At 40.5% G+C, this 27,777-nt stretch overlaps 1 protein-coding gene across 1 annotated transcript; it reads left to right on the forward strand.

Annotated features, from left to right (window-relative positions):
* Positions 1–2,537: 2,537 nt before the first annotated feature.
* Positions 2,538–24,026, forward strand: Clca4 (chloride channel accessory 4). The gene is given in 16 exon segments (XM_040751659.1): positions 2,538–2,742; positions 6,675–6,725; positions 6,727–6,816; positions 6,963–7,110; positions 8,398–8,506; positions 10,038–10,215; positions 11,118–11,336; positions 13,410–13,637; positions 14,751–14,928; positions 16,053–16,159; positions 18,190–18,294; positions 18,296–18,409; positions 18,942–19,209; positions 21,871–22,041; positions 22,993–23,223; positions 23,564–24,026. Coding segments are annotated over 16 exon segments (2,778 nt in total). The 5' UTR covers positions 2,538–2,583; the 3' UTR covers positions 23,986–24,026.
* Positions 24,027–27,777: the final 3,751 nt, after the last annotated feature.

A 27,777-nucleotide genomic window follows, 5' to 3' on the forward strand; every position in this document is an offset into this window, starting at 1 on the left:
ATTTCCTCAGCAAGGAAACTCACACAGTGAAGCCTGACCTACTTACAGCCCAAATTACACGTCAATAATGATTAAGTTATGACAACTAAAGTCCAGAACCCCCTTCAGAAGGAATTTCTTCCAGGAAACAAAAGTGAAATCAAAGAGATTTAAACTATAATCAATTTTCTTATCACAAAGAAAGGAATTGTTTTTCTCTTAACATGTGACTAGTGTTTATCTTTAAAAGACAAAATGGAGGACCCCCTATGCAAACATGGTAACCAACAGTTCTGACTCTCCCTCAAGAATTACAAGTTAACAAAAAATACCAAAACGAAACAACAACAACAAAACAAACAGCAAAACACATTAGATCTGCTTTGGGTGTTGACCAACTTTGGTATTGATTTTCATGTTTTGTTTTGAGAGAAAGAGGATAAAGTTGGATGAGGGAGGAGGTAGGGACAATCTGGGAGGGATTGGGGAAACGAAAGAATATGACCAAAATATATTGTATGAAAAAATAAATAAATAAAAAGAACTTGATGTTGGTCACCTGAAGTATCAATGAAGAACCTAGAATGAAATGTTTTTTTTAAACATCTAAAAGCTAATACCCCATTGTATTGTTAAACCTGAAATCTTTGAGACAGACCAAATCCATAATTGCCCAATTAAAGCAAACTTTATTTAATACTCTCCAGCAAGATGGACACTGGCCAGGTCTATACCCAGGATTCTCAGAAAATGACTCTGAATTATGTTTGTCGGGTGCTTATAAAGGCAGAACCCAGGAGGGTTCTTCCCCCTGTCATCCAATCCAGGGCAAGCATGCATTCTGACATACTTCCTGCCTGTCGACCTCTTGCCTACCGTGACCAAGCACATCCTGTGTAGTGAAGCAACCATCCTTGACACAGAAGTGGAAACACATGACTGTGATCTCAGATGAACAACCGCCCCCAGCACTCCAGGAAGTTATCCGTCTTTGGGCAAGTGAGGTTTATAGGTGAACTCTTGGCCTCTGCAGTATGTTCCTGGCATATTTTTTTCTATAAGGAAGATAGAAGAAACCTTTTCATGATAAATTAAATATGGGAAAGTAAAAATCCATTTCTTTTATAGTATGATCCAACAAAATGTCTGAGCAGAAGAGAGAGATATTAACAAAATAAAGATAAGATATTTAGCAAAATTGGCAAAGCATCAAGCTGCCTTTTAATTATCTATGCATACCCAAAGACAAATGCTACTCTCAGCCTTATTCATTGAAGCCTTCCTTTGCAGTGAATGGAGAGAATACAGAGAGCCATGGCTACTTAAGGTTCAGAGAATACATGATGGTTACTGGTTCAGACCTAAATAAGATATTTATACTTACTGCCCCCTCAAAGAGTCAGGGAGCATCACAGGAGGGGACAGAAGGAAGGAAAGTGATGGTAGAGAGGGAAAACAGTTGAGAAATACTAGCTTCAGAGCATGACACAGCCATTGCAATCATGATCTAACAGCTGATGTAGATACCCGCATGAGGCCACACAAGACTAAGTCTGTCAACAGTCATTTAGGGGCCAGGGAGGAGTTCAAGGGGCCCAACACTTCTAGCCTAACTGCGGGCTATTGATGAATTCTCAGGGAGGAGCAGTCATTGTCTTTAGTTGTGTATGACTGTTGAGCTCACTACCCTCTGACAGTTCCAAAGCCATGGTCACATAGATAGCCCTGGTGAAACTGAGTAGGTCACAAGGCAACAAAAAGACTTGCATGTGGCAAAAGGACTTGTAGGGAGGGGTGGTGAGAGTAAGCAGAATGTATTATGTATACATATGAAACTTTCAAAGAACAAGTATAGCTGATTAAAAATTTCTTTTGTTTACTCCCTTTAACAGTGACCGGCAAAGTATGATATAAAAAGACAAATTCTATTCTTTTTATTAGGAATGCTGTTTGATTGTTTATTCTAATAACTTGAAATGATTTTCTTAAATCTATCAAACTCCTTCTAGCCTTTGATTGTCAAGCTCATCCTCCATAACTTTTTATTTATACCATTATTGCTTAGAACACAATCTATATAATAAGCAATTTACTCTTTAAAATGGAGAGAAAGCTAGCCAGGCTGTGGTGGCACACGCCTTTAATCCCAGCACTCAGGAGGCAGAGGCAGGCAGATCTCTGTGAGTTCGAGGCCAGGCTGGACCGACAGCCTCCAAAACAATACAGAGAAACCCTGTCTCGTAAAAGCAAAAAAAAAAAAAAAAAATGGAGAGAAAACTTTAGCACTGCTCTTTATTTTATTATGGTTTTGTTTTCAGAGCCAATTTTATGGACAGCACAAAGTCTATGTGTCTATTTAGGAAATTAGGAAGCAATACATTATGTCGCAAGAAAAAAATGTGTTATGTGTTTTATAATACTTCTGATCACTTCAACCATCACCAAACAATAAAACTTACACAAACGGGCCAAGTGTTTTTCCATACATGAACATTGACCTTTACACAGTTGGCGCCTCTCAGTCAACCAGTGATTTGGGGAAGTATATATGGACCTGGCAAGAGACACGGAGAGTGCACAGTCGCTGAGCACCAGGCAGGAGTGATGGGGCTCCCCAGGGGCTTTGTTTGCCTCCTGCTCCTGCACCTGCTTCAAGGGTCAGACACTTCCTTGGTGAGGCTGAATGGGAATGGTTATGAGGACGTTATTATTGCCATTGACCCTGCTGTGCCAGAAGATGAAACAATAATTGAACGAATAAAGGTAAGAAAAGTGAGCTTTCTTCTGTTCGAGTTATGAGGACTAAAAAGGTTAATAGCAATTATAAGAGCGGCTATGGAAATCTCTGAAAGCTTTGATAAGTTTAAAGACCATGTTGGAATTCATAGAGTGAGATGACAGCTCTAAAATGCTCTAGGAGGTTCTAGAAGGGACTCTGCCTTCTAGCCGAAGGACCCAAGACAAAGCATAGACCTCTGTGATCTTTTTTCCTTATGTGTAATTTAGAAGTTGGATTCGTTCTGTTTCTGAAATCTATTTCTCTACTGTGTGTGTGCACACACATGTTTATTACATCCTTGAGGAAAGAGTAGTAAATTAAAATAAAGAATGACTACAGAGTATGTATTCTTTTTCAGAGGCATCACTAATGTCAAAGTGAGTGGAACAGCAGATGTGATATTAGTAGGTTGCTGTGGGTTATTCAAAGTCAGGAAAGGGGTGACAGAGCAGAGAGTGGCTTCAACAAGCAGGAGTATAAGCAACTGTTTTCTGCAGGATACCCAGAGAAGTCCTCCCTCATGATGTGACATTTGATAAGACCCCAAGATGAGTAAGAGATAAGAGCTTCATGGGGGTGACAGCATCATCTGTGGTCGAGGAAACCACAGTGAATGAGCAGGAGGAAGAGAGGCTTAAACAGAGCTGGGATAAGGCCACTTGCATGGCAGAGTCTGGACCACTAGAAAGGACATTTTCACTTCCCTCTGAGTGATAGGAGACCCCATGAAAGAGATCTTAGCCGCAGCCATGTACACTTTGGCGCCTATTCTAGGACCATTCTGACTACCTAAAACTGTGGAAGGCTTTCACTTATCACACCCACTGTATAAATGTTGTAGTGTCGGATGCAGAAGGACCCAGGCTGTAGCTGGAGAGTAGGGATGGCAATTAGGACAATGAGGTGTCAGGAATGATTAAATTATGACTCTGAACGTATTTTGAAGGTACGAAAGGCAACATTTTTGTTGATTTAGACATGCTTGGCAAGGGGAAGTGGGGAGATTTAAGAGGCAAGGGAAACCTCACAAATTTGGCTTAAATACTTGGGTAGAATGTCCATCAGCTGGGAAGGAAAACTATCAAGCAAGAAAGAGCTGGACCAGTCTGTGTGGTGGGGAGAAATTAGTTTAGGGAAGTTTCAGATTGAGATTTTTTCAGACATTCAGGATGAAGAGACAGGGATCTGATCCCAGAGTGAAATGTAAAATATGTGCTTAGATAAAAATTAAAAATAATCAGTGTAGAAAGGATATCGATCTAGGGAAAGCTCAGTCACTGAACCAAGGACTTTGGCTCACTGAAATTTCTTCCAACTCAAACATTCCATCTGAAGATTGGCATTACAGCTCCATGGGTCACTTTTCATATTTCCAAGAGCAACATCTACAATTTCTACTACTTGTCTTCAGTTCCTCCCCACTGGGGGCCCTAATGCTTGCTGTTGAACTCCCTACTGGGCATGAACTGAACTGTCTCTGGTGATTTCCTTTGGCTTCCACTTATCACTCATTATCGGGAAACTACAAGGCAGTCCAGAGGTGATACTTGCTAGTACCCTTTGAACTCTAAAAGATAAAGATTACTGTTTCTCTAACCTATGAAGAGCAAACTCTGGATGTCAAGGGTAAAGGATCAGTTTCTACCTTTTTTTTAATTCAGAAACAGGAATTTTATAAGACAATTTTACAGACATAAAAATATCCTTAGCATGATCTCCTATTGAGCATTGCAAGTAGAAATTCAGTCCTTTGCCAACATGTCTACAGTTTAGTGTTTCTGGACACTTGGCCTTTTATAAAGTCCTATATCATCAGGCAATTTTGTGAGTAGATATCATCTAGTTATTATACAATGATTTATGCAAAACTCTTATAATTCATGGCCTGATGTTCTCCATTTTCAAGTTTCTTTTGCATCTTCCTTCTAGGTTTGAAACATGACCACTTTTGCAAGCACTGATATTTCACTTTTTAAAAATCTAAAACATTAAAGGAATTTGGGGGAGGGATTTAGGACCGGCATATGTTAAAAATGGTTAGAAAACTCTGAGAAACCATTTTTAGGCACCTGGGGTATCCCTGGAGCTGGCGGTAACCTACAGGGTGTCTGACATCTCTCCATGACCCAAGAATGCACTGCTAGCTAAGATAGCCAGTTGGGCCATGGGTACTCTAAAGGAAACACTGGCCTTTGGGGTTATGTAATATACAACCTACACAGTTCTCCACAGCAAGCCTACTGCTTCAACCCAGAACTCATGTTGAACCATCAAAACACGGTTATCTCCTATGTACAGAGAGCATGTTCTTCCAGCAGACCGTGACAGAGTAAATATCTCTCTTTAAAAAGGGGTGGGGGTTCTCTTATCTTCCTTCTGTCTGTGTGTGCTGAACAACTTCCAACTTGCTTTGGAGTTCCTCGAAGCCTTCTTGTACCGGACTGTCATTTCTGTGGACTCTGGCCTTCTGAGTCATCTCATGACTACTCACTAATCAATTTGCTGAATTCTTGCAATGCATGTGAGTCAGAACACTGGCGTCTCAGAGTGGAGCTGGGGGAAGATGGAGGACTTGAGGAGCAGCTCTGATGTGTTAAAGCTGGAGGCAGCAGAGGAGTCTGTCCCGACAGACAACAGCAGTGGAGACTAAGATGGCACCTGAGAGAAGACCTTTTTACCTTTACTTATTTCCCTTTATTTTACATTTATTTATATTTCACTTACCACTGAGAGCTCTGGTTGTAAGGAACAGGTCACCTTAAGTGCTTTTCACCCATTGTTTACTTTTATTGGACAGTAGTTCTGTAAAGTGAGAAATTCTCTTATAAATCACAGTAACATTGGACTCAAGATAATGGGGACAATTGGGTGTTTTCACGTTGGTAGCAGAGCAACTATTCTTGCTACAGAATTTTTCCACCACACCCCCCATCAAGTGTCCGACCTCCCCTACCTCTCCTGGCAGTATGGAAAGAAAGCCCTATCCTGATGATGACTCCTGTGGGATATTCTCCTTAGCTTGCATCTGCTAAAGCTGTTTTGACTCAAGTTTTGTGAAATCAGGAATGACATCAAACAGACTTAGAATACTTCTTAGTTCATTCCATATTTGCACCCCTTAAAGAGTAAGGTAACTGGGCTTCAGAGAATTCTCTAAGTCAACCAGAAAGTGGTAACACAAATATTAGAACCAAATAAATGACTCTAAAGTATATATTCATATGAATCACCTAGTGTACTCACTACAAGCAGCTAGCCATCTTTTGAGATAAGAATGCAGAGGGCTTGGAAGCCTTTCCAAGTGCAGGGAAAAGCAAGTTTTGGATTGACAGGTTACAAGTATGGACGGGGACCACTGATGGATGAATGGTCTTGATGAATGGTCGCTTTTGTAGTAACTAGTTAAGGGAGACCGCCGAGATGAGTGCCTGATGCAAGACACAATTCTCGCTTGGCCATTTCAGCAAGGACTCAGGCATTACGCTGGCCTGCCTCTGTCACCTGGCAGAATGCACTCAGGCAGTACCCGTGTCAGCCCAGGGTTCCATGAGTACTACTATGCATGCAAGTGCAAAGTACCCCTTTAAAAGACAGACTTCAGCCCCACTTAGGCTCTCTTTCCGGCTCTTCTCTCTCATGGCCCTCCTCTCTTTCTGCCCTTTACAGATCTCCCCGCTGTTCCCCTGGGGCAGATAGGACTTTTCCTTTCTCCCTCTCCTCTTCTGCCCTCCCTCTGTCTCTTTACCTCTTTTCTCTTTCCTCCCCCGCCCCCTTTCTAATAAAACTGCCCGCTTAAGCTCTGTCTGCCTGGTGTGTTTGTCCCTCTGCCGTGGAACCTGCCGTGGTCCCCCACCCAAGAACCCCCTCCAGCTTTGTCCTAACAATTCCTACATACCCCTTTTCCCTCTGTTAACAGGAAATGGTGACTACAGCGTCTACATACATGTTTGAAGCTACAGAAAAAAGATTTTTTTTTCAAAAACGTGTCTATATTAATTCCTGAGAGTTGGAAAAACAAACCTGAGTACATGAAGCCAAAACAGGAGAGCTACAAACATGTAAGTGTCAATCATTTTTCCAACAACGGCGACAGAAAGGAATGCTTTTTCGTGCTTACTAGTTTTGCCACAGATTGCTTGATCAGAGTCTCTCCACAGAGTTTCTTCCGTCTTCAAGTTTTAATGATCTCTTTAAACATTCTCAGGCAGATGTCAAGGTTGCGCCTCCTGCCCTGGAGGGCAGAGATGAGCCATATACCCGGCAGTTCACAGAGTGCGGAGAGAAAGCAGAGTACATCCACTTCACTCCTGACTTCATACTGGGGAAAAAAGAAAAGGAATACGGCCCTTCAGGTGGGGAATTTGGTTAAAGCATCAGGTGCTTGCAACAAGCAGCTCTATACTCAGATTAAATAAGCAGGCTTTGGAACAGAGGTTCTTAGATCCAAAACTGGGTCTCTCTATTTGTTAGCCGTGTGGCATTGAACAAGTGATTTACTTTCTCCATGCTTATCCCGCGTAGTTTAAATTTTCTCAAAATTTACCAAATTCTTGATGCAGTAGCCAATGTGAAGGCTTTTCCTTTCTATATAGTCTGCCATAGCACATACCAATCTCTTTTTATTGCCAACCCCTTCAGGAGCATTTTCATACTGTGTTTCCTAAAGTTGCACCCTCAAAATATGTATACTGCCCAGAGTTACTGTATATATGACAGGCTGTTGACATGGTTGGTATTTAGAAACCTATAAACCATTATAATATGTGAGACCTCTGGCTCCCCGAGTACTGAAAACCAAATTTTAGTTTCCTGTGACTGCAGCATATACTCCATCAATGTTCTGTTGATTTAACATGCTGTGGAATTAAAAAATTAATATCCTATACAGAAAGACAAGATCATTTAATAAAAAAGCCTTTTATAAACAAAATATAAACTTTAAGAGTTACAGAAAAATCTAAACCTAAATGTAATCTGTGTGTGTGTGTATGAGTGTGTGTGTATGAGTGTTTGTGTGTGTATGAGTATGTGTATGAGTGTGTGTTTATGAGTGAGTGTGTGTGTGTGTGGATGAGTGTGTGTATGAGTGTGTGTTTATGAGTGAGTGTGTGTGTGTGTGTGTGTGTGTGTGTGTGTGTGTTTGGGGGTCAGAGGACAACTTGGGCGTCATTTCTCTCTCCCTACCACATGGGGTCAAGGACTGAACCCAGGTTGTCAGGCATGGTGGACTGAACCCAGGTTGTCAGGCATGGTGGGCTGAACCCAGGTTGTCAGGCATGGTGGACTGAACCCAGGTTGTCAGGCATGGTGGACTGAACCCAGGTTGTCAGGCATGGTGGACTGAACCCAGGTTGTCAGGCATGGTGGACTGAACCCAGGTTGTCAGGCTTGGTGGACTGAACCCAGGTTGTTAGGCTCGGTGGACTGAACCCAGGTTGTCAGGCTTGGTGGACTGAACCCAGGTTGTCAGGCTTGGTGGACTGAACCCAGGTTGTCAGGCTTGGTGGACTGAACCCAGGGTGTCAGGCATGGTGACAAGCACCTTTACCCACAGAGCCATCTCACTGGCCCACAGGGTTTTGAGATATAAAATTTTCCCCTTGAATTATGATCATGTATTTGAAAAAACTTTCTTATAGGAAGAATGTTTGTCCACGAATGGGCCCATCTTCGCTGGGGAGTATTTGATGAGTACAGTAACGATCAACCGTTCTACAAAGCTTCATCAAAGAAAATCGAAGCAACAAGGCATGACTCCTAAGTATCCTGAAATGATCTTTAAAATGGGTTTTTAGCCAGGCAATGGTGGCACACACCTTTAATCCCAGTACTCAGGAGGCAGAGGCAGGTGGATCTCTGTGAGTTCGAGACCAGCCTGGTCTACAAGAGCTAGACTTTGAGAAATCCTGTCTCAACAAAACAAAACAAACCAAAAAGAATGGGTTTTTTAACTGCCCTATATTACTTTCCAATGACAAACATTCATTTTTGTCCCAATGCAGATAATGGACGCAATATCATGAGCCTGTTCTATACTTATTTTAGAACATTATCCTTGAAGACAATGACTGTCTGTGTAAAATATACATAGTTTCAATGCCAAGCTTTGACTGGCTACTTAACATATTTTACTTACACATCTCTCACATAGATGCCAGATGCCAGAATTTATTTAGGCCAGGTAGATACTGAGACATTAGACTTACTTTGCATAATGAGTGGAAGTATTGTTAAATGTAGGCTGGGTAAGAAATCAAGCAACTGCAAGGAATCAATTCAGAACTTCTTTGAGATTTATAAAGATCATTTTAACATATCAACATAGTATCATAGCTAATAACAGACCATTATCTTAATTTTTGAAATCAAGAGATCAGGCTGGTTAGGAGAAATTCATTTAAAACTTGGTGTCGCAGCCTCATCAGTATCCAAATCCCCGTGGTTTGAGGTCCTTGTCACAGGGAAGGGGGCGAAGTGGATGGCACAGAACTGCCACACATACCCCTCTGACAAGTCTCAGAAGGTGCTGTATGCATTCTGTTTTTGTCACGCTGCTGCTCCATGTCATCTCCGCTACAGAGTGTCATTACAACTGGTCATGTAGACGGCATCAGTATGTCCCTCAAGTCTGGAGCAATAGCATCATGAACGTATTTACGAGCTTCCCTAAATGACTAGATCAAATCGACAATTCATTTACTGAATTTGAGCTTCTAGCTAATGAGATAAGTTGCCACTGAAGTCTGGTGTATCTGTTATGATTACTGATGCCTATGGCCATCCTGTGCAATAGCACACAAACCCATCATTCCTTACTCCATTGCCTTCCTTGGCAGTAACTCACTCTGATTCCAGCCACATTTTCCTCTGGATAAAAAGATGCTCCTGGAATAGTCACAGAGCATGTAGTTTTGTCATGCCCTGCTCTTTAGAGGATGTCTTCTTGGAAAAGGAGACTACACTGAACACCAAGCTGTCTAAACTGAATGGTTTGCATGTCCTATCATGCAGAGCAGTTACATGTCCACCAGGGGAAATGTCTAAGGAAAAGACCCACAGCTTTAAATACCACTGTATATCTAGAGATCACGCTTAGGTTTTATTATTAAGGTTTCTTGAAAAGCAGATGATTACTCTGACTGGCCCTCTTAACCTTTGCCACCAGTGTGGGAAGATCGTGACATATACACAAGAAATGCTGTATCACAAACTCAGTGTGAACAGGGCCACTTTTCAAATAAATACCTATTGTCTCTAATATTGACTCTCATATTTTCAGGTGTACCACAGGTATCACAGGTGTGAACAAAGTCTACAAATGCCAAGGAGACAGCTGTTCAACCAGAAGTTGCAGAATTAATTCCACCACAAAATTATATGAAAAAGATTGCCAGTTCTTCCCCGATAAAGTTCAATCAGAAAAGGCATCCATAATGTACATGCAAAGTATCGATTCTGTAAGTGTGCCAGTCACTGTGTCAAAGTGGCTTATCTGACTTCATCCATTTTAAAGTTCCGATGATGACTCAGATGAAAGTAAGGCACTATGCGTTGCTAGGCAAGCACTCTGCCACCTGAGATATAGCTGGCCTTAAATATGACAGGAGGATTAAATATGTTAATGTAGAGTTCAGTGACACACAGAAATCATTATTTTATATTTTATTCATATAAGAGTTAAGAGTCCATACACACACATATATATACAAGAGAGAGAGAGAGAGAGAGAGAGAGAGAGGGGGGAGGGAGGGAAGAGACAAGACTTGGGTTATCAGTGCTCCCACACAAGAACCACAGAATAACAAAAACTCCAGTACCATGTGGAAGAAACCTCCTTCCAAATGGTTAGCCAGGTAGCCCAATCAGTATATTATTCATGTAGCCCTTGGTTGCATTTCATGACTTGGGAATTAGCCCCTATTGCTGAATATGCCTCACATTTTGGGCACAGGACTCAGATGATCTGATCTGAATCTGATCTAAGAGCCTCTTTCCTGTGGTCTAGCTTCTATGGGTCCAGAAAATACTAAGCAAGCTGCCAAGAGAGGAAAGCAATTAAACAGTTCTCCAGCTGCAACATCTATGAGCCATGACAACGATACGAATGAAGGTGCAATAATGGCACTCGCATGTTGGTGATAACCAACAGCTGTCTAATTGGCTTTGAGTCGTGCCTGGTACCGTCAATATACTTCGGAGGATAGTGAGATCATGAACCTTAGCAAAGAATGGACTACTGCCATTTGCTGGACCAACATAATGACTTTTACATTCTAACACTAAGCATACTTTCACTTTGCTTTTCAGATCATTTTTAATGCATGGAACAGTAATTTTCAACATTTTACTATACCTTTAGGTGACTGAATTCTGTAAAGAAGAAAACCATAACCGAGACGCTCCATCTCCACACAACCTGAAGTGCAATTATAGAAGCACGTGGGACGTAATTAGCAGCTCTGAGGATTTTAATAACAGTGTGCCCATGGAGACACCACCCTCTCCACCCACCTTCTCGTTGCTGAGGATCAATGAAAGAATCTCATGCCTAGTTCTTGATGTGTCTGGGAGTATGGCTGTAAGTCCATGACTTATTTTTTTTTCTTTTGAGTGTAGGAATAGGGGTAACCAAATGGCAAAAAGTAAACACGCTAAACACTACTTGTCCTGTGGATTTTAAAAAATTACATGATTTCATAAATTACTATTACTTTCTGAGATAATGACCTGAAAGAAATTGAAAACAATATACTTAAAGAAAGATGTCTAAGAACAGCTAACCTAAGGGTATCTATTTTTCCAGAAAACGTATAGCTGAATGAGAAGAACTCAGATGCCCCATAGTGAGAACAAGATATTGAAATGAAATGTTTTTAGCCATGCATCCTCCACATAAAGAAAAATTAGAATGGAGTATATTAGTGCATGCTTAAACTCCAGTTTAGCTCACGCAGCAGGATCAATCAGCAGAATGTCTAACATAGTGTCATTTTCTCTCCCAACTGTTCAAGTGCTCTCCTCAGACATATAAAGAAAAGCATCTCTGTGAAGAACAAACAGCTCTATGTAGTCATCCTGATTATATTAAGAGTTCCACTAGGAACCCAAACCTCATCCAATCCAGAGTTCATAACATATCTGTGACCAGCAGACAGCTGCTAGAATTTAGGATGGGACCACAAATGAGCCGGTGTAATGTGATAGAGCATTCAGAATGGCTGTACCGTGGCAGTGGGACAGACACGCTAAAGCAGAAACTAAAGTTCAGCAAGTGAGGGAAGGTGGTATGGGAAGGACAAAGAATAGTAGAGATTGCTGAAGTGCACCACAATAACACGAGATTTTATGGAAGACAGAAGAACCAGTGCTCAGAACTACACACGAGTAGTCTAAGAAATGTCACTGAGGAGAGAGGACATTGACGATTCTGAGATGAAGAGCCTACCCCAGACAGGGTACTGGCACATCCATGTTTAAAGGCAAAGCAGGCCTGGGGTGGGAGGGGTGCTCAGCAGGCAAGAGCACTCGCCACACTAACCTAACAATGTGAGTCCAATTATCAGAAGAGAATTGACTCCTGAAAATTATCTTCTGACGTCCACATGGATACCATAGGGCATGCGTGCACACAGAGAGAGAAAGAGAGAGAGAGAGAGAGAGAGAGAGAGCGCAAAGATACATAAGAAATAATAATAATAATGATAATGATAATAATAATAATAAAGGCAGAAGACAGAGCTTAGTGGGTAAAGGCACTTGCAGCTAAGCCTGAAGACTTGAGTTCAAACTCTGGAATTCAAATGATGGAAGACAAGATCTGACTCACCGTAGATGTCCTTTAACCTGTACATGTATGCCATGACATGTGTGCTGTGTCATAAGTATTCTTGAACACCCACACACTCTCCACACAAAACAAATGCAATAAAAGTCAAAGGAGATAAAGAAGACAAGAACTGCAGACAAGCAGGCAAAGCAAAGCTGTAGATGTGTAGGAGTTTTGTTATGATTTAGTTCAAGAAGTTCACAAGCAAATTTGGGTATGGATTACAGGAAGAATCTAGAGAAAATAAATGTATGGAGTGTACCTCCTGGGCATTCATCTAGTTAAGAGAGAAGTGATTGCTGGTGAGTTAGCCGATGCAGTCAGCCCACTAGTGGAGACGCCATGAAGAAAGGTTAGCAGAAGGGACAGGGTAGGTGGCCTTCTCGGAATTAACTGGAACTCAAGTAAGTTCCCCCTTTGAGGAGACTGCTCCATACTGAATTGGTCAATTCAACTGTGATTGGAGACCAGGGGAGTCTAGTTGGGTTTTGAACCCTAGATTATGAGTTTATCTTAACAGGAGTGATTTGTGTGACTTGTACCCCTAAGATGTGAGATCATTACCTTAATTTCAATGCAAGCTCCACAGTTTAACTTGAGTTCTTAGCAACTGGGAATCTCTCCTTCATGTGTGTCCCACATTACATATAACCACGCTTTTATATTTACCAGTTTAAAAACTCACAAGTGCTTTCTTCAATAGTACAAGTTAACAGTTGGAGACAATGCTTGCCATTAACTTCACGTACTCCTTTTGTGAGGTCTGCCCTTATCTCCCACTTGAAAATCACTGGGGTTTTTATTTTCTTATCCTTTTTCACTCAGGGTTATGATCGCCTCAATAGAATGAATCAAGCAGCACAATATTTTCTAATGCAAGTAATTGAAAATGGGTCCAAGATAGGAATGGTGCACTTTAATCACCAGGCCAGTATCAAAAGTCAGCTGATCCAAATAAACAATGACACCCAGCGACACCAGCTTGTGGATGCTTTGCCTACAGCTGCCTCTGGAGGGACCTCCATCTGCTCTGGAATCCGAAAAGCATTTGAGGTGAAAATGTACTGCAAATGTATTTTGATCTTTGTTTTGCTTTTAGGGTATTTCTTTGTGAAGTGCTGCTGTACTTATTTGCCTCTTAATTTTGACATAATTAATCTTAAAAGGCTCAGGACAAAGCACACAAGGATGAAAAAAGCTTTGGTATATATTATCTTAGCACTTGGGAGATAGAGGCACAAAGATCAGAATTTCAAGATCATCTTTGGCTAAACCATCTGAGGACAGCATGGGAAACATGAGACCCTATTTCAAGTAAATGTAAATAAATAAATAATCTATAAATTCAACATATTTAGAACATTAGCTAACGTTCATTTAAGTATTCAAGAGCTTTCTAATTGGAAATCCATCACCAATTTTTGTTTTGTTTTATTTTTTGCTTTTCGAAACAGGGTTTCTCTGTATAGCCCTAACTGTTCTCGAATTCACTCTGTAGACCAGGCTGTTCTCAATCTCAGAGATCCATCTGCCTCTGCCTCCCAAGTGCTGGGATTAAAGGCAGCCACTACCACTACCTGGCAGAATCCATCACCTTTTAATGTCGATGCTTAATGCATCTGGCTGTATGTACAACTGATTTGTAGGTTGTAGGCTTGTCAGAGGATAACAGGGGAAGAAAATGCATCCCATATTTTGAGTATTATCTGTTTGCCTGGGTTTTCCGGGATCAGAGGCCACTGTCATTTAGTCATGTGAATTTTTCCTAATACTTGATTCCACTTATCTTTCTTTCTTTTTTTTTTTTTTTTTTTTTTGGTTTTTCGAGACAGGGTTTCTCTGTATTGTTTTGGAGGCTGTCGGACCAGCCCAGCCTCAAACTCACAGAGATCTGCCTGCCTCAGCCTCCCAAGTGCTGGGATTAAAGGCGTGCGCCACCACCGCCCAGCTCCACTTATCTTTCATCTGAACAAATGTCCCCTGAATTCAGGGGACAGAAAATAATATGTTTATGCTCTCCAAGAATTATTGAGTATAAAGTCTATGATTCTAAAATAGAAATTATCTCTTCTATCCTACACTTTTTCCTATACAGTTTCTTTTTTCTAATGTTCCATCAGGATAGATGATCTAGCATGATAATGGTATTCTGAATTATGCTTGCAGGTATTTAAAGCTGGAGGTTTCCAAACAGATGGGGCTGACATCATGCTGTTGACTGATGGGGAGGACAGCACTGCGAAAGACTGTATTGATGAGGTTAAAGAGAGTGGGTCCGTAGTTAATTTCATTCCCTTGGGACCATCTGCTGATGAAGCTGTAATAAACATGAGTACTCTAACAGGTGAAACATGATCTCCATATTACATACTTCTAATTGCTGTATAAAATGTAGAACCGATGCTCAACCACTTCTTCTAATTCTTCTTGCTTCATTCTGCAAAAGTCAGGCCAGGGATTGAAGAGTAAAGTCAAACAGACCCAATCACCTCGTCCTCATCACCTCATTGTCCAATTCGCTGGAAAGGCACATAAAAATGTCAATCCACGCACATGGACCACATTCCTTCATAACAGCATGAGCATAGGATAAAGTTTAATGGAGACAGACAAGCCTTCTATGCCCCCAAAGTGTTGTAAAGGGGAAGGGAAAGGAGGTATATGAAATCAAGTGGCTTCCAAGCCAGGCCTCGAATGAAGTCTTGTTTTTCATTTTTTTTCCAGGAACAAAAGGCAATGTGAAATACAAAATTTCTTGATAAACATTAACTATATTAACTGTTATTTTAATATACAGATGTGATGAAAATTGACTACATCTAGTGCCTTCATAAACATAGTAGAGAATGCAGAACCAAACATATGTGTGTGTGTGTGTGTGTGTGTGTGTGTGTGTGTGTGTGTGTTTGCTTTTTATGGCTGGTTATGCAAATTTCTACCATTTCAAACACTTTTATGGCCACTTGTACAATTTATTTTTGTCAAATATTCTTATGAATAATAATACTCTTTTGAACCTGTTCCCACTGCTTATCACTCAGTGTCAAGATATTTCAGCATAGCAACTTTGTCATCTTTCCAATTCTCTGCTTCTAACCTATTTTCTTCTGAAAACAATCTAAATGATGTAAGAGTTAATAATTTCCCTAAAGGACTGTACATAATCTGTGAGTTTAAGTATGCAGAACTGTAGTAACTTCCATAGTCTATAACGAAATGACACACCTCATTAAACAGAGGTTTCTATACTGAGTTAATCAAGTAGGGTAATCAAAACCCACTTGCTTCATAGTTAGGATGTATTAAGTTCAATTAACTTTCCAGAGATGATCTTAACAGTTTTCTGACAATTTAATTTGATCTATAAGGAAACTTTGACTTTATTTTCACTGTTATCTTGTTAATCACTAAAATGTGATAAGTACACCTGTTCTACAAAACAACATAGTTTATTCATTCATATTTTAGGAGGCAGTCATTTATATGCTTCAGATAAAGTCCAGAACAATGGTCTTATTGATGCTTTTGGGGCCCTTGCTTCAGAAAACGTCGATGTCACCCAGAAGTCGCTTCAGGTCAGTGTTTTCCCATCCCTAGATGTTTTATGACTTTTTTTTACCATAACCAAGAAAAAGTATAAGGGGAGACTACATGAAACCATGCAGAAAGGAGACATTTATGTATAACATACATTCGGAATGTTAGGTGTTGGCTTTTTTAATGTGCAGAAAGAGTAGAAATAAATTCTGTCTTTCTCACTTGAGATACCTGTGTTAAGTTATTAAATATAGAAAAAAAACCAAAAGAAAGGACAAATTTTCAAAGCCAAGCTGTATTCATGTGCATGATGGGCAGAGATGATGGAGGTAAACAGCGAGCAGTTGGAAGCATGGTACAAACATCTGAGTGGATGGGAATTTGGATTTAATGGTGGCACCTGGGATACAAAGGAAAAACTGCACCCACATTTATTTCTCCCAGTGCCATTGTGGGACTATGTGACCTTGATTTCCAAGACTATGCTGATGAAGAGACAAAATGTGTGGGTGGTAATTCACACTCAGACCTCCTTCGAATCCACTTACTGTCTTGCCAGCTTAACCTGGGACTAAAATTTTAGACAATAGAGCCATGTTTTAAAGCTTTCTTGCTTCTGAAAATCGGAAGCTGTTTGGGGTTGAGGTTTGGGATGGAGTAGAAATGGTACACATTCTATTCTTCCTAAAATGGCACCCCAGGAAGCACCTACATGGGTAAAACTGGACAACTTAGGACTTCATGTTAGGTGAAAGAAATGAAATACAGAAAGATTAAGTGTGTGGCCTCATGCACATGTGAAATACAAAATAGCAAAATTCATAGAAAAGTTTAAAACCATAATTAGCATCAACTGGTAAGATGTGGGGATCAGAGAGAAGTTAGGAAATAGATACAAACTTTCAGATAGATAATAAATAAGTTCAGGAGATTATATAAACATAATGACTACTATAATTAATAGCATGTTTGTCATATGTGGTGCAATAGATTAGAAAGTGAATTTAAGTGTTCTCGATGTATAGTGAGGAAGCTTGTGCTAACTAGCTTAATTTAGCCATTTATAATATTTCAAAACATTATGTTTACATGACAAACATGCAATTTGTGACTTTAAAATTAATTTACTATGCTGACCCTTCTTAACTTAGAACTGTCAACAAAAATAACAAAAATAAATCACTCCTTTATAGCTCCTCTCAGAGAAGGCCCTGGTTCTTGTTTTCTCTCTCCCCAGGGTTCTATCCTTCACAACCCGTTTTTCCTCTTTTGTACAGAATCCATGTCCAATACTTTACTCTCAATCCTATGTGAAAAAGTCACTTAAAGATGCCCCATTAGCAATCTGTCCAAGAGTGTCTTGTCTCGGTTATCTCTTATGTCTTCCTAGGGACTGAACCTAGAGCCTCCAATGTGCTAGATAAGTGTCCTATCACATCCCAGCCACTTACCTGTCTTTGTTTAGACTCTACCTCAATTAAAATACCATTATTATCCCAAGGGTTGTCCTGATGAGTAAGCATGCCACATAGATACATAGCTTATAACAATCCTCTGTGGTTTTGAGCATTCTTAAATGCCAAAAGTCTACATGAGCATTTCCCCAGAAAACTAAGAACATATAGCAGGGTCACAGTCTCAGCTTCCCAACTGATGTTTCCACTTTAAATTTCCTGTTATGCCCTGCTCTTTCTTCAGTTCTTGTATTTCCAACCTTGCAACTGTCACATTGCAATAAGCCTTAAAAAGGAGGCAAATCTGTTGGTAGGAAGAGGTCGGAAATTGCTAGGAGTTTGAATCCACCCTGGAGTACATCAGGATACCAGGCCAACCCTAACTACATAAGAACATGTTATGGGGGGGCAAGGAATGGATGGAAGGAGGGAGAGGGAGAGAGAGAGAGAGAGAGAGAGAGAGTGTGAGAGAGAGACTGAGATAGTTCAGCATATGCAAGACTATTTCCAGATCAATATAAAGAATTATCTGTAGAAGACAAAAGAATAATACTATTTTCTCCTGTAATCATTAAGTTTTGTTATTGTTGTTTGTATGTTTTACATTTAAACAGCTTGAAAGTAAGGGAGTCATATTGAACAATAATAATCTCTGGCTGAATGACACTGTAGTAATTGACAGCACAGTGGGAAAGGACACATTCTTTCTTGTCACCTGGAAATGCAACAGCTCCTGGCATTTCTCTGTGGGATCCAAAAGGAACACAAATCACAAATTTCACAATGAACATGGCTTCCAAAATGGCCTATCTCAGTATCCCAGGAACAGCTCAGGTAAGCCACCAGCTTTTCAATTTCCCCTGAACAAATATTTCTTTCCAAAGAGGCTCTAAAGTCATCATGAATATGAGTGCCAACAATTTTACCACCTTCAAAATGAAAGTAAAATTTATATACTGTTCATTGCCTATGTGATCCTGAAAACTATGATGTCCAGGTCAAGGTTAAAAGTGTTTATGGCTTGACAGAAAAGAGAAAGGTTGTCTGAGAACACTAAAGAAGAGACATGGAGAGTCTGTGTGATTCAGTGTTCCATCTTTTCACATTGTTCCTCTGAGTCACAGAATCTATGACACTGGAGCCAATGAATGAGGCCAAAGCCAAGGCAGACTTATCAGAGCATTATCCTCCAATTGATCTCAAACCAACTGGGCTCCCTGCCTGAACTGTCTGAGCTTCAGTAACTGAAGAATTAAAAGCTTTTTAAAACCACAAAACTTCTAAGATCTATTTTAAAATCACATAATGGAAAAACAATAGAGTTGAACTCTAAATGCTTACTTCCTGTTTCCATTGAAAATTTTAGGTGGGCACTTGGACTTACAACCTTAAAGCCAAAGTAAACCAAGAAATACTAACAATTACAGTAAACTCCCGGGCAGCAAGTTCTTCTGTGCCACCAATCACTGTAAATGCTAAAATGAACAAAGACACCAGCAGTTTCCCCAGCCCTATGATCATTTATGCAGAAGTCCTACAAGGGTACACGCCCATCATTGGAGCCCACGTGACAGCTATCATAGAATCAAATAGTGGAACCATAACAGAGCTGGAGCTGCTGGATAATGGTGCAGGTAAGCTGCAGCCTTTGTGGATGAGCATATATTTTTATAGTTCCAAATGTGCCATGGTTCCTGAGAGCAGTGGGTACAACAAGATGAGAACATGAAGAATTAAGACAGATTCTGGACTAAATAGCAAGACCAGCAGGAAATTCAATCAGGACTTAGCAAGCATCGTAAGCGTTCAATAAATGCCATCTACTGCCAAAATCAGGTTCGTAATCTTGACAGGCAATGCCTGTCTCCAGCTAAGACAGGGCTCATTCAGAAGACTGGGAACACAAACAAGAATTCTAGGTACGTGCTTCTCAGGAGAGCATCACCAAGAAAGCGTGGTCAAAGGAGATGATGCACAAATATTCGGGATGGGAAGGCACTGAACCTGGCATCCTGACAGGGAAAGAAAGAGAAGCAAGAGCGAGTCCCCACAGCTGAAGCACAGCAATTACAGTCATGAGATCAGGACCCAGGAGAAGCTAGGGGCGCTGTGGAGAAGACTCTGCACCACAACATCAGATGCTAGGTCCCACTGGCAGTAAGCTAGTACTGGCTGTTGTCTGTTCCCTGGTCTGTAGGGTGAGCAAGCCAGGCATAAAACTCTCAAACAGCACTCTGTCTGGTTCTGTGAGTGGAGCCTTGTGTTGAAGTCAGTGAACAAAATAACTAGTCTGGTCCACACTTGAATTAGTAAAGATTGTCTAACAGTGCATTTTGCAATGTCATTTTACAATTTTGCCTTCCGCATATATTTGACTGTTGTGGGGGGGGGGCGGGCGTCCTCTTTGTCTCTAGGCCTGTCGGTCACCAGATCAAGAGGGTAAGAGGAAGTAGTAGCTTTGTACAGCAAGCTTTGTATGAGGCCCAGTAGCACAAACAACAGACCTCCAAGAGACAGACTTCAGTGAATCAGCTCAACTTTATTCTAGAGTATAAGAAATATATAGGATTAGGGAGACTGGGGACAATCCCTCATTTGCATTAAGTGGCTCCGTCCTTCAAGACCCCTAGCACAAGTCTTACTTATCACATGTGCAGCAAGGGAGTCTTCTACCAGGAATCTATTTCAGGGTGCAAGCATGTCAGGCATCTGGTTTAGAGACAGCTTTTCAGACAAGGTCAGTCCTCCAGGCCCAGGGACATTCTCCAGATAAGTACAGGTAGAGGCCGGAAGTTCTGCTGGAGGGAGGGATCCCCTTATTGCGGAGCTATTGAGATAAGCTTCCAGGCCATGGGGAGGGTGGGACCTCTACCAGCCAGCCACATCTCCCAACATTCTTGGATTGGTTCCCATGTTTTCTTTAACTGCAATGATAATTCCACAACTACCTCCACAAACCCATATACATTGCATATAAATTAATGCTCCTTGCTTCATTTATTGGCATTTTACCAGATGAACATTTAGTTCATTGGTAAATAATCTAATTTGAAGTCCCTTTAACTGGAAAGACAAAAATACTTTAGTGATAACTGAGGAAGGATACCATCACACTTTTTTATACAGAGGAATCATCAGGAGCACTTGCTAAAAAGAGGAATTTTTAGCAGAGGCACTCCCTTAGATAGACTGGGAAGTTTGCATGCCTAAAAAATCCTCACACTTCTAGAGCAATACAGATAGAGGAATATGGTATGAGGTGAGACCGTTAGCAGGTCCCACCGTTGGTGAGGGAAAAATGGCGAGTGGGAGACATAGACCTGTGGATGTGACTTACATGAAAGGTTTATTGGGGGAAGATAAGAGAATAAGGGATGGGAAGAAAGAAAAAGAGACAGAGACAGAGAGACAGACAGCTGCCTCCTCAGAGAAGAGAGAAGAGAAAAGTGAGTGAAGTTTTCACTCTTAAAAGAAACATTTGCACCTGCATGCAGACTACATAGTGAAGTAGCAGCCATAAAACCCTGGACTGGCCAGGGTACTACCTAAATACATCCTGCCAGGTGACAGTAGGCAGACCAGCATAATGCCTGAATCCTAACAACCTATTTTCTTATCTTCCAATTAGAATGGGAAGTGCATTTTCTAACTTATCAGGTGACTCCAATGCTCGTAATTTCAAGAGTGTACTTATGACACAGCATTCCTGAGATCCTCCAAGTATTTAGTCCCTTAGTAAAATGGGTTTCCCTCTGCTGTACTAGAATAATTGAATGAGAGAACACAAACTTTCAAAAAGAAGGAAAGAAAGAAACTGAAGTCATAGACTACGAAGCAAAATAAGTAAATTTAGTCTATGATGAATGAGGATAATTAAATCTGTGTAAAGATACATTTACCATAGCAGGGGCGTCACATATAAAAAATGCAATAAGATTAAGCAAACATACAAAAGATTAAGCAAACCGAAAGTCAACCAATTAGCAGAGAGATTGTAAGAAGAATCTCATGACTTCTGTGTAAGTCAGGAGGGCACAGAAAGATAAGGTGTTAAAGTATTTATCATATACACACAATTATCATTGTGGGTAATGCGTTATGTGAATACAGATGTATTCATCCCACAGTGAGTCAAGGGCATACAATTCAATAATGTATTATTTTGACAGAGTGAGGGAAATATACTTCATTCAAATGTAAAATAGTAAGCACAGATAGAGAATGAGCACACAGAAGCACCCCATCTCCTCATTTGTTACAATGATTGTAATTTCTTTATCTCCGTCCTTAACAAGGGGCTGATGCTTTCAAGGGTGATGGTGTCTACTCCAGGTACTTCACAGCTTATTCAGAAAATGGCAGATATAGCTTAAAAGTACGGGCTGATGGAGGAGCAAATTCTGCCAGGAGAAGCTTCCAGCATCCGTCCAGCAGAGCTGCCTACATACCCGGCTGGGTAGTAGATGGTGAGTAGCTCACAGTATCATAGGGAGCAATGCTCATGATTTGATATGATGGAGACTCCAGACACTTTACAATTCAAAATACAACTTTCTCCATTTCTAGAATGAGGTCTTTAAATAGCTGTGTCTAAGTTAACCCAAGCTAAGCCTGACATCCAGTAGACACTGAAAACCTACCAGCTAGTATTACCTTGGTGTGGAAAACCATTACAGTGTCAACAGTGATGTGTTAACCTTTCAGCCAGGACAGAGGAAACAGCCCGCTATGCTCGAGCACAAGTGCAGGCCAGTGGGACAATCTGTCCTCGGGGTTTTAAGCTTTCCTTTCCTTGCTTGTACCTTGTGACTTTGGGGGTCTTTTTAAAGCAATGTCATAAGTCGGCAGCATTATCCCTTAGCGCTATCAGCATGGAGGGAAGGATGTCATCTCAATGTCAAGGATAGAACTGGCATTGACTTCCCCAGACAAGCTCCTAATGATAAATAACTTGAGAAATTAAACAATACTTATCTTAAGTCATATGCTAGCGAAGCATGGTGACAGACGACTGTCACCCCAGCACTTAGGGGTCAGAGGCAGGGTAAGGATCTCAATGTTATCCTTAGCTACACCAGTGCATTTGAGGCCAGCCTAGGCTTAATGCCATCTTTTTTGCTTTTGGATTTATCTTGTTTTGTTTCGTTAGTTCACATAACAAATTATATAACATCCTCATTCAGCGCAGTTTTCATTTCAAAGGAAGCTGTTGAGTAGTTGATAGTATCCTGGTAAGGATTCTGGAGGAAGAATTTTCCCATTAATTGAGTGCTTGTTATTGTAGCACATAATAAAAATAGCTGTATGAATGAAAAGGAAAAAAAGAAAGAAAAAACAAGTAGGGTCAGGAAGCTGATTGACTGAATTCCAAAGTAGCACAGTTGCATCCAATTTAAGCTAGAGAATTTTAAACACAGGCAAAATTGAAGGGAACCCACCCAGACCTGAAACAACCGGGGATACTCAGCCAATCCTGGAGAATTTCAGAAGAACAGCATCTGGAGGTGCATTTGTGGTATCCAGTTTTTCTGGTTCATTGTCTGACCAGTTCCCCCCAAGTCAAATCACAGACCTTCAGGCCATACTTGATGGGGAAGACATCAGTCTAACATGGACAGCGCCAGGAGACGATTTTGATGTTGGAAAAGGTAAGAACAAAGAATTGTGTGAATTTGGCTTAAGTGAGAGATGCCCAATGTCAGGCAATAGTGGATGGGTCAGTAAGAAGAGAGTGATTTTTAACTGAGAACTCAGCCAAGTAGTAATTTTATAATCTGATATTTTATATTTTATCAAACAGCTCTTGCTTGTCATGCAAAGATAGTAGCACTTAGCAGTGTCTAAAAGTCAGAACTTAATTTTTATTGAAAAATAAATAAGACTTTTGATGTGAGCATACTTTGCATGTTAAACATTTTTGAGAATAACTAGAAAGAAATTTAATATGGTATGATGCAGCAACTAACCAACACATAACATTTTTCTTAGCTCAACAGTATATCATAAGAATAAGTGAAAGTGTCACTGACCTAAGGGACAACTTTGACAGAGCTCTCCAAGTTAATACAACTAGCCTGCTACCAAACGAAGCCAACTCCAAGGAAACCTTTGCCTTTAAACCAGAAAACATCTCAGAAGAAAATGCAACGTACATATTCATTGCCATTAAAAGCGTCGACAAAAGCAGTTTGACTTCGAAAATGTCCAACATCGCACAGGTGGCACTATTCACCCCTCAAGCGGAACCTGATCCTGACAGTCCTGGTGGAAGTCCACACTCCGGAGTTAGTATTTCCACTATTGTGCTGTCTGTGGTGGGCTCTGTTGTACTGGTTTGTATTATTGTAAGCGCCACTGTTTGTATCTTAAAGAGTAGAAGGTCCTCATCAAAAGCTGTAACAACATTTTGAAAAGCATCATAAATAAAAGGATATTTCTGCGTTCCTAAGTACATCCCATGTGATCATGAGCTCAAAAATAATCTTAAGAGGATTTAAAAGAACACTTTCAGCATCATTCATGAAAAATTACCAACATTAATATTTATAGTTTTATTCATTTAACACAAGCAATGATAAAAGAACTATTTTTATATCAATCTCTAGTCCTGTATTTTTTTCTGATACCAAAGTTTCCTGAAATGATACTTCAAATTTCCTGGAGAAACTAAAAGTGTCTATTTAAGTAGCCAAGATACAATAGGAAAGAACGAATCAGTTAAGGAGAGAAAGTAGGCTGAGAAGAGTAGATTTGCATCATAGAAAGCATTTACAATCCTCTGATAAGACCACGTTAATACAAATATGGTTTATTTCACGCAACCACAAATGCTGGTAAGGATGTGGAGAAAGGGACATCCTTACTCATGGTTGGTGGGAATGGAAATTGTTGAGTTTACAGAAAGAAGTACCACATGACCCAGATGAATCTCTGTATACACACAAAAGCCTCTAGGTCCCATCACAGCAACACTTATACATCCATGTTTACACACAATGTCTAAGAAATAGAACAGCCTAGACATCCACCAAGATGAGCTGGCAAGAGAAACACGGTGCACACAATGCACGTGGAGTTTAAAATAGCCAGTCATAAAGAGAAATGAAATCATGATATTTGCAGGAGAATGAACAGAACTGGAAAACATTGTGTAAGCAAAGTGTCCAGGACTAATCTCTCCTGGTTTTTCTCATATGTCAATTCTATGTTTGTGTGTGTGTGTTCCTATAATACTTCTTACCTCTTCAATTTAAACTTCTCTTAACTGTAGAATCTCTGCTAGTGTATGTTGTGTTCCACCAAAGTAAGTGAAAAGATTGTGTGTACATATTTTCTCTGTTAACCTACTCTTCTTTCCTTATTACAATCAATCCCATTAAAGGTGTTAACTGTTGTAGGATACTCTTTTTGCACACTGTGAAGATGTGTCTCCGCCAAGGCACCTTCTGATTGCTTTAATAAAGAACTGAAGGGCCAGTTTCTAGACAGGAGAGGACAGGTGAGACTTCCAGGCAGAGATGGGGACTCTGGGGAGGAATGAAAAAGGCAGATGTTCGCCAGCCCGACAGAGGAAGAGGACTGCACAGTATGGAAGAGAGGCACCGAGCCACAGAGCAGAGCATAGACTGATATAAATGACCTCATTAAAGTTTTCAGAGCTATTGGGAACAAGCCTGAGCTAAGGCCAAGCTTTCATCCTTAATGAGAAATCTCCCTGTCATTATTTGGGGGCTGATGGTCCAAAGAAAGACCAACTGAAATTAACAAATGTGTTGCTGTGCTCCGAAGTCATCTTTGTGCCTCTGAGTGAAGGCTCTGAAAAAGGGATGAGCAGTCACACGGTCACAGGCACTCACAGCTTCGAGCCTGCTAGCTGTTTTTATAATGCACTATCTCCTCACCACTCACACTCAGTCACGATCAAGTCTTGCTCTCACACCCTCTCCCTGGGGCTCCTGCACACATGTGCTGCACGCTCATACACTCAGGCACACGCATACACATAGAATAAATCGTTTTTCTTAAGAAGATCCCCTTTCTCCTCCTTTCTGTTATGCCATCTCAGCCTGCCTCCATCACCTGCTGATAGAAACTGTGGTCCCAACCTGTTCTCATTCTCCATGAATGTCTCCTTTCATTATCCTCATTCCCATATCCCACAGACACCTGGTCCATTTTTGTGTCTTAATGTAGGTGCTAAATTTCCTGGGGAGGATACTTTACCTCTCCCAACCTCCTTCCCCCAAGGAGGTAACTTCCTGTGACCCTAAGCTCACTCCATCTCTGCACTGCAATTGTTATTTCCTTGTGCTGACTTCTCTCCAGATGGCGAGATTCTTAAGGGCAGAGATAATCCCTCATTCATCATTGCAGCTCTGATACCTATCACCATGCTCAACAAATATTTGTTCATTTTTCTCTGGAGTATCAGTTGAAATGAATCAGCCCCTGAGTGACAAAAGGACAGTAGAGGAACCAGTATCCACCCCGTGCTCAATACATAAACTACAAGGAGGAAATAGAATTCCTCTAGAGGGAAATGTTGGATCACCCCCACTTAAATAAGGAAAAACAATAGGTAACTGAACTGTGTTCTCAATGCTTGTGCAATAAAAAACTTGGACTTACTTCCTCTTCATTGTCCAACAAGCCTTTATCTGGTATTTAGGCTGATCCATATCAGTTTATGCTGATCCAAATCTTACCTGAATTTTCTTCTGCCTAACATAATTCTTCCAATTTTAGTGTATCCAACAACCCTTTCACAACACCACAGCTTCAAGTCACTCTGAAAGGCACAAGAGGCAAATTTGTCCAAAAGCAGCAAATAGAAAACTTTGCAAACCCTTCTTTCCCTGTTTTACTTCATGTAAGCAATAGCGCTGGTCCACTGGGCATTTTTGCAACTCTTATTCCATCTACTAGCTTTTAATGATTCCTTTACTCTTTAATCTCAGAAAGGCCTTTCCTAAAACCCCAGTTTTAAGCAACAGCAAAGTCACTATGATTATCTGTAAAGAGTTTAACACTAGCTGATATTTTAGAATATTTATTGTTCATCTTTTCCATTAAACATTAGTTATATGAGAGTAGTGGTGAGTCGTAGTTCACAAAGAAGAATTGAATCTAACTATAGTAAATTCGCAATAGCCAACTGTAAAATGAATGAGGAGCTAAGGATAGTCTGGGTGTTTTCATCCGTGGAGGCACAGTATCAGGCCAAGGATGGTGATGGAAAATATTTATGCGTGTGATACCTTGTTCAATTATTTTTCTAATCTCTTCTCTAGACCTTACTAAATAGGCCATACTTTGGTCATTTATATGTTCTCATAACAATGCCAAGACCAATATGAAAAGCAGATTGTTCGCCTGCATTCCAGACACGACCTCCCTGGTCTCTGCAGGGTCACCTTCACCATGGTGACCATCACATTTATATCTAATAGCACAAACTGTTCCCTGTTTTGTGCTTCACTCAAGTGGAGGCATCTAGTGCACCTGGCTTTGTGACAGGATTCTTTCAATGTGTGAGTTTCAGCTATATTACTGTAAAGAGTGATGTGTTCTCGAAACATATCTTAGTATATTACAAACTTTTAAAACTCAACACCGTCATTAATGTTGAAAGTTACTGTTGTTCACAGTGAATACCAGTAGCAAAATTGATTAAATAAGTTTTCAAATAAATATCTATGCACAATAAGAGAATTCACAAGAAGCAGTCAGTGATCCATGCTTCTATTCATAGAACATGTGATTATTTTCATTTAATTTGTAACCGAAGTGTGGGTTTGAATCTTAGAAACAAAACATATTAAATATGCCAGTCTTTTCTTCCAGTTTATAAGAATAAAATCCCTTATTTTATAGTATTTGAAGATTTATATAGAGATGATGTGTATAAACTTCCTAACATTGGCTCCAGTAGACACTAAATGTTTAATCATGTAAGCTGAGTTTCCTAATGTTCCTAACTGTAACACTGCAGTATATTTCCTTCAGAGTTGTGCTTAGGCATAAGTGTGAAGCAGATACTATAATATACAGACACCTACCAAACTGCCAGCATCCCAGGGCCCAGCATCCCAGGGCCCAGCATCCCAGGACTCAGCATCCCAGGGCTGCAGAGCGGGGTCAGCAGTTTAAGGCGTCAACTGTTCTTCCTGAAGACCCAAGTTCAGTCTCAACGCCCATAAGAC

The sequence above is a fragment of the Mesocricetus auratus genome, unplaced genomic scaffold (genome assembly GCF_017639785.1).
Source record: "Mesocricetus auratus isolate SY011 unplaced genomic scaffold, BCM_Maur_2.0 Super-Scaffold_100009, whole genome shotgun sequence".
Taxonomy (NCBI): Eukaryota; Metazoa; Chordata; class Mammalia; order Rodentia; family Cricetidae; genus Mesocricetus; species Mesocricetus auratus.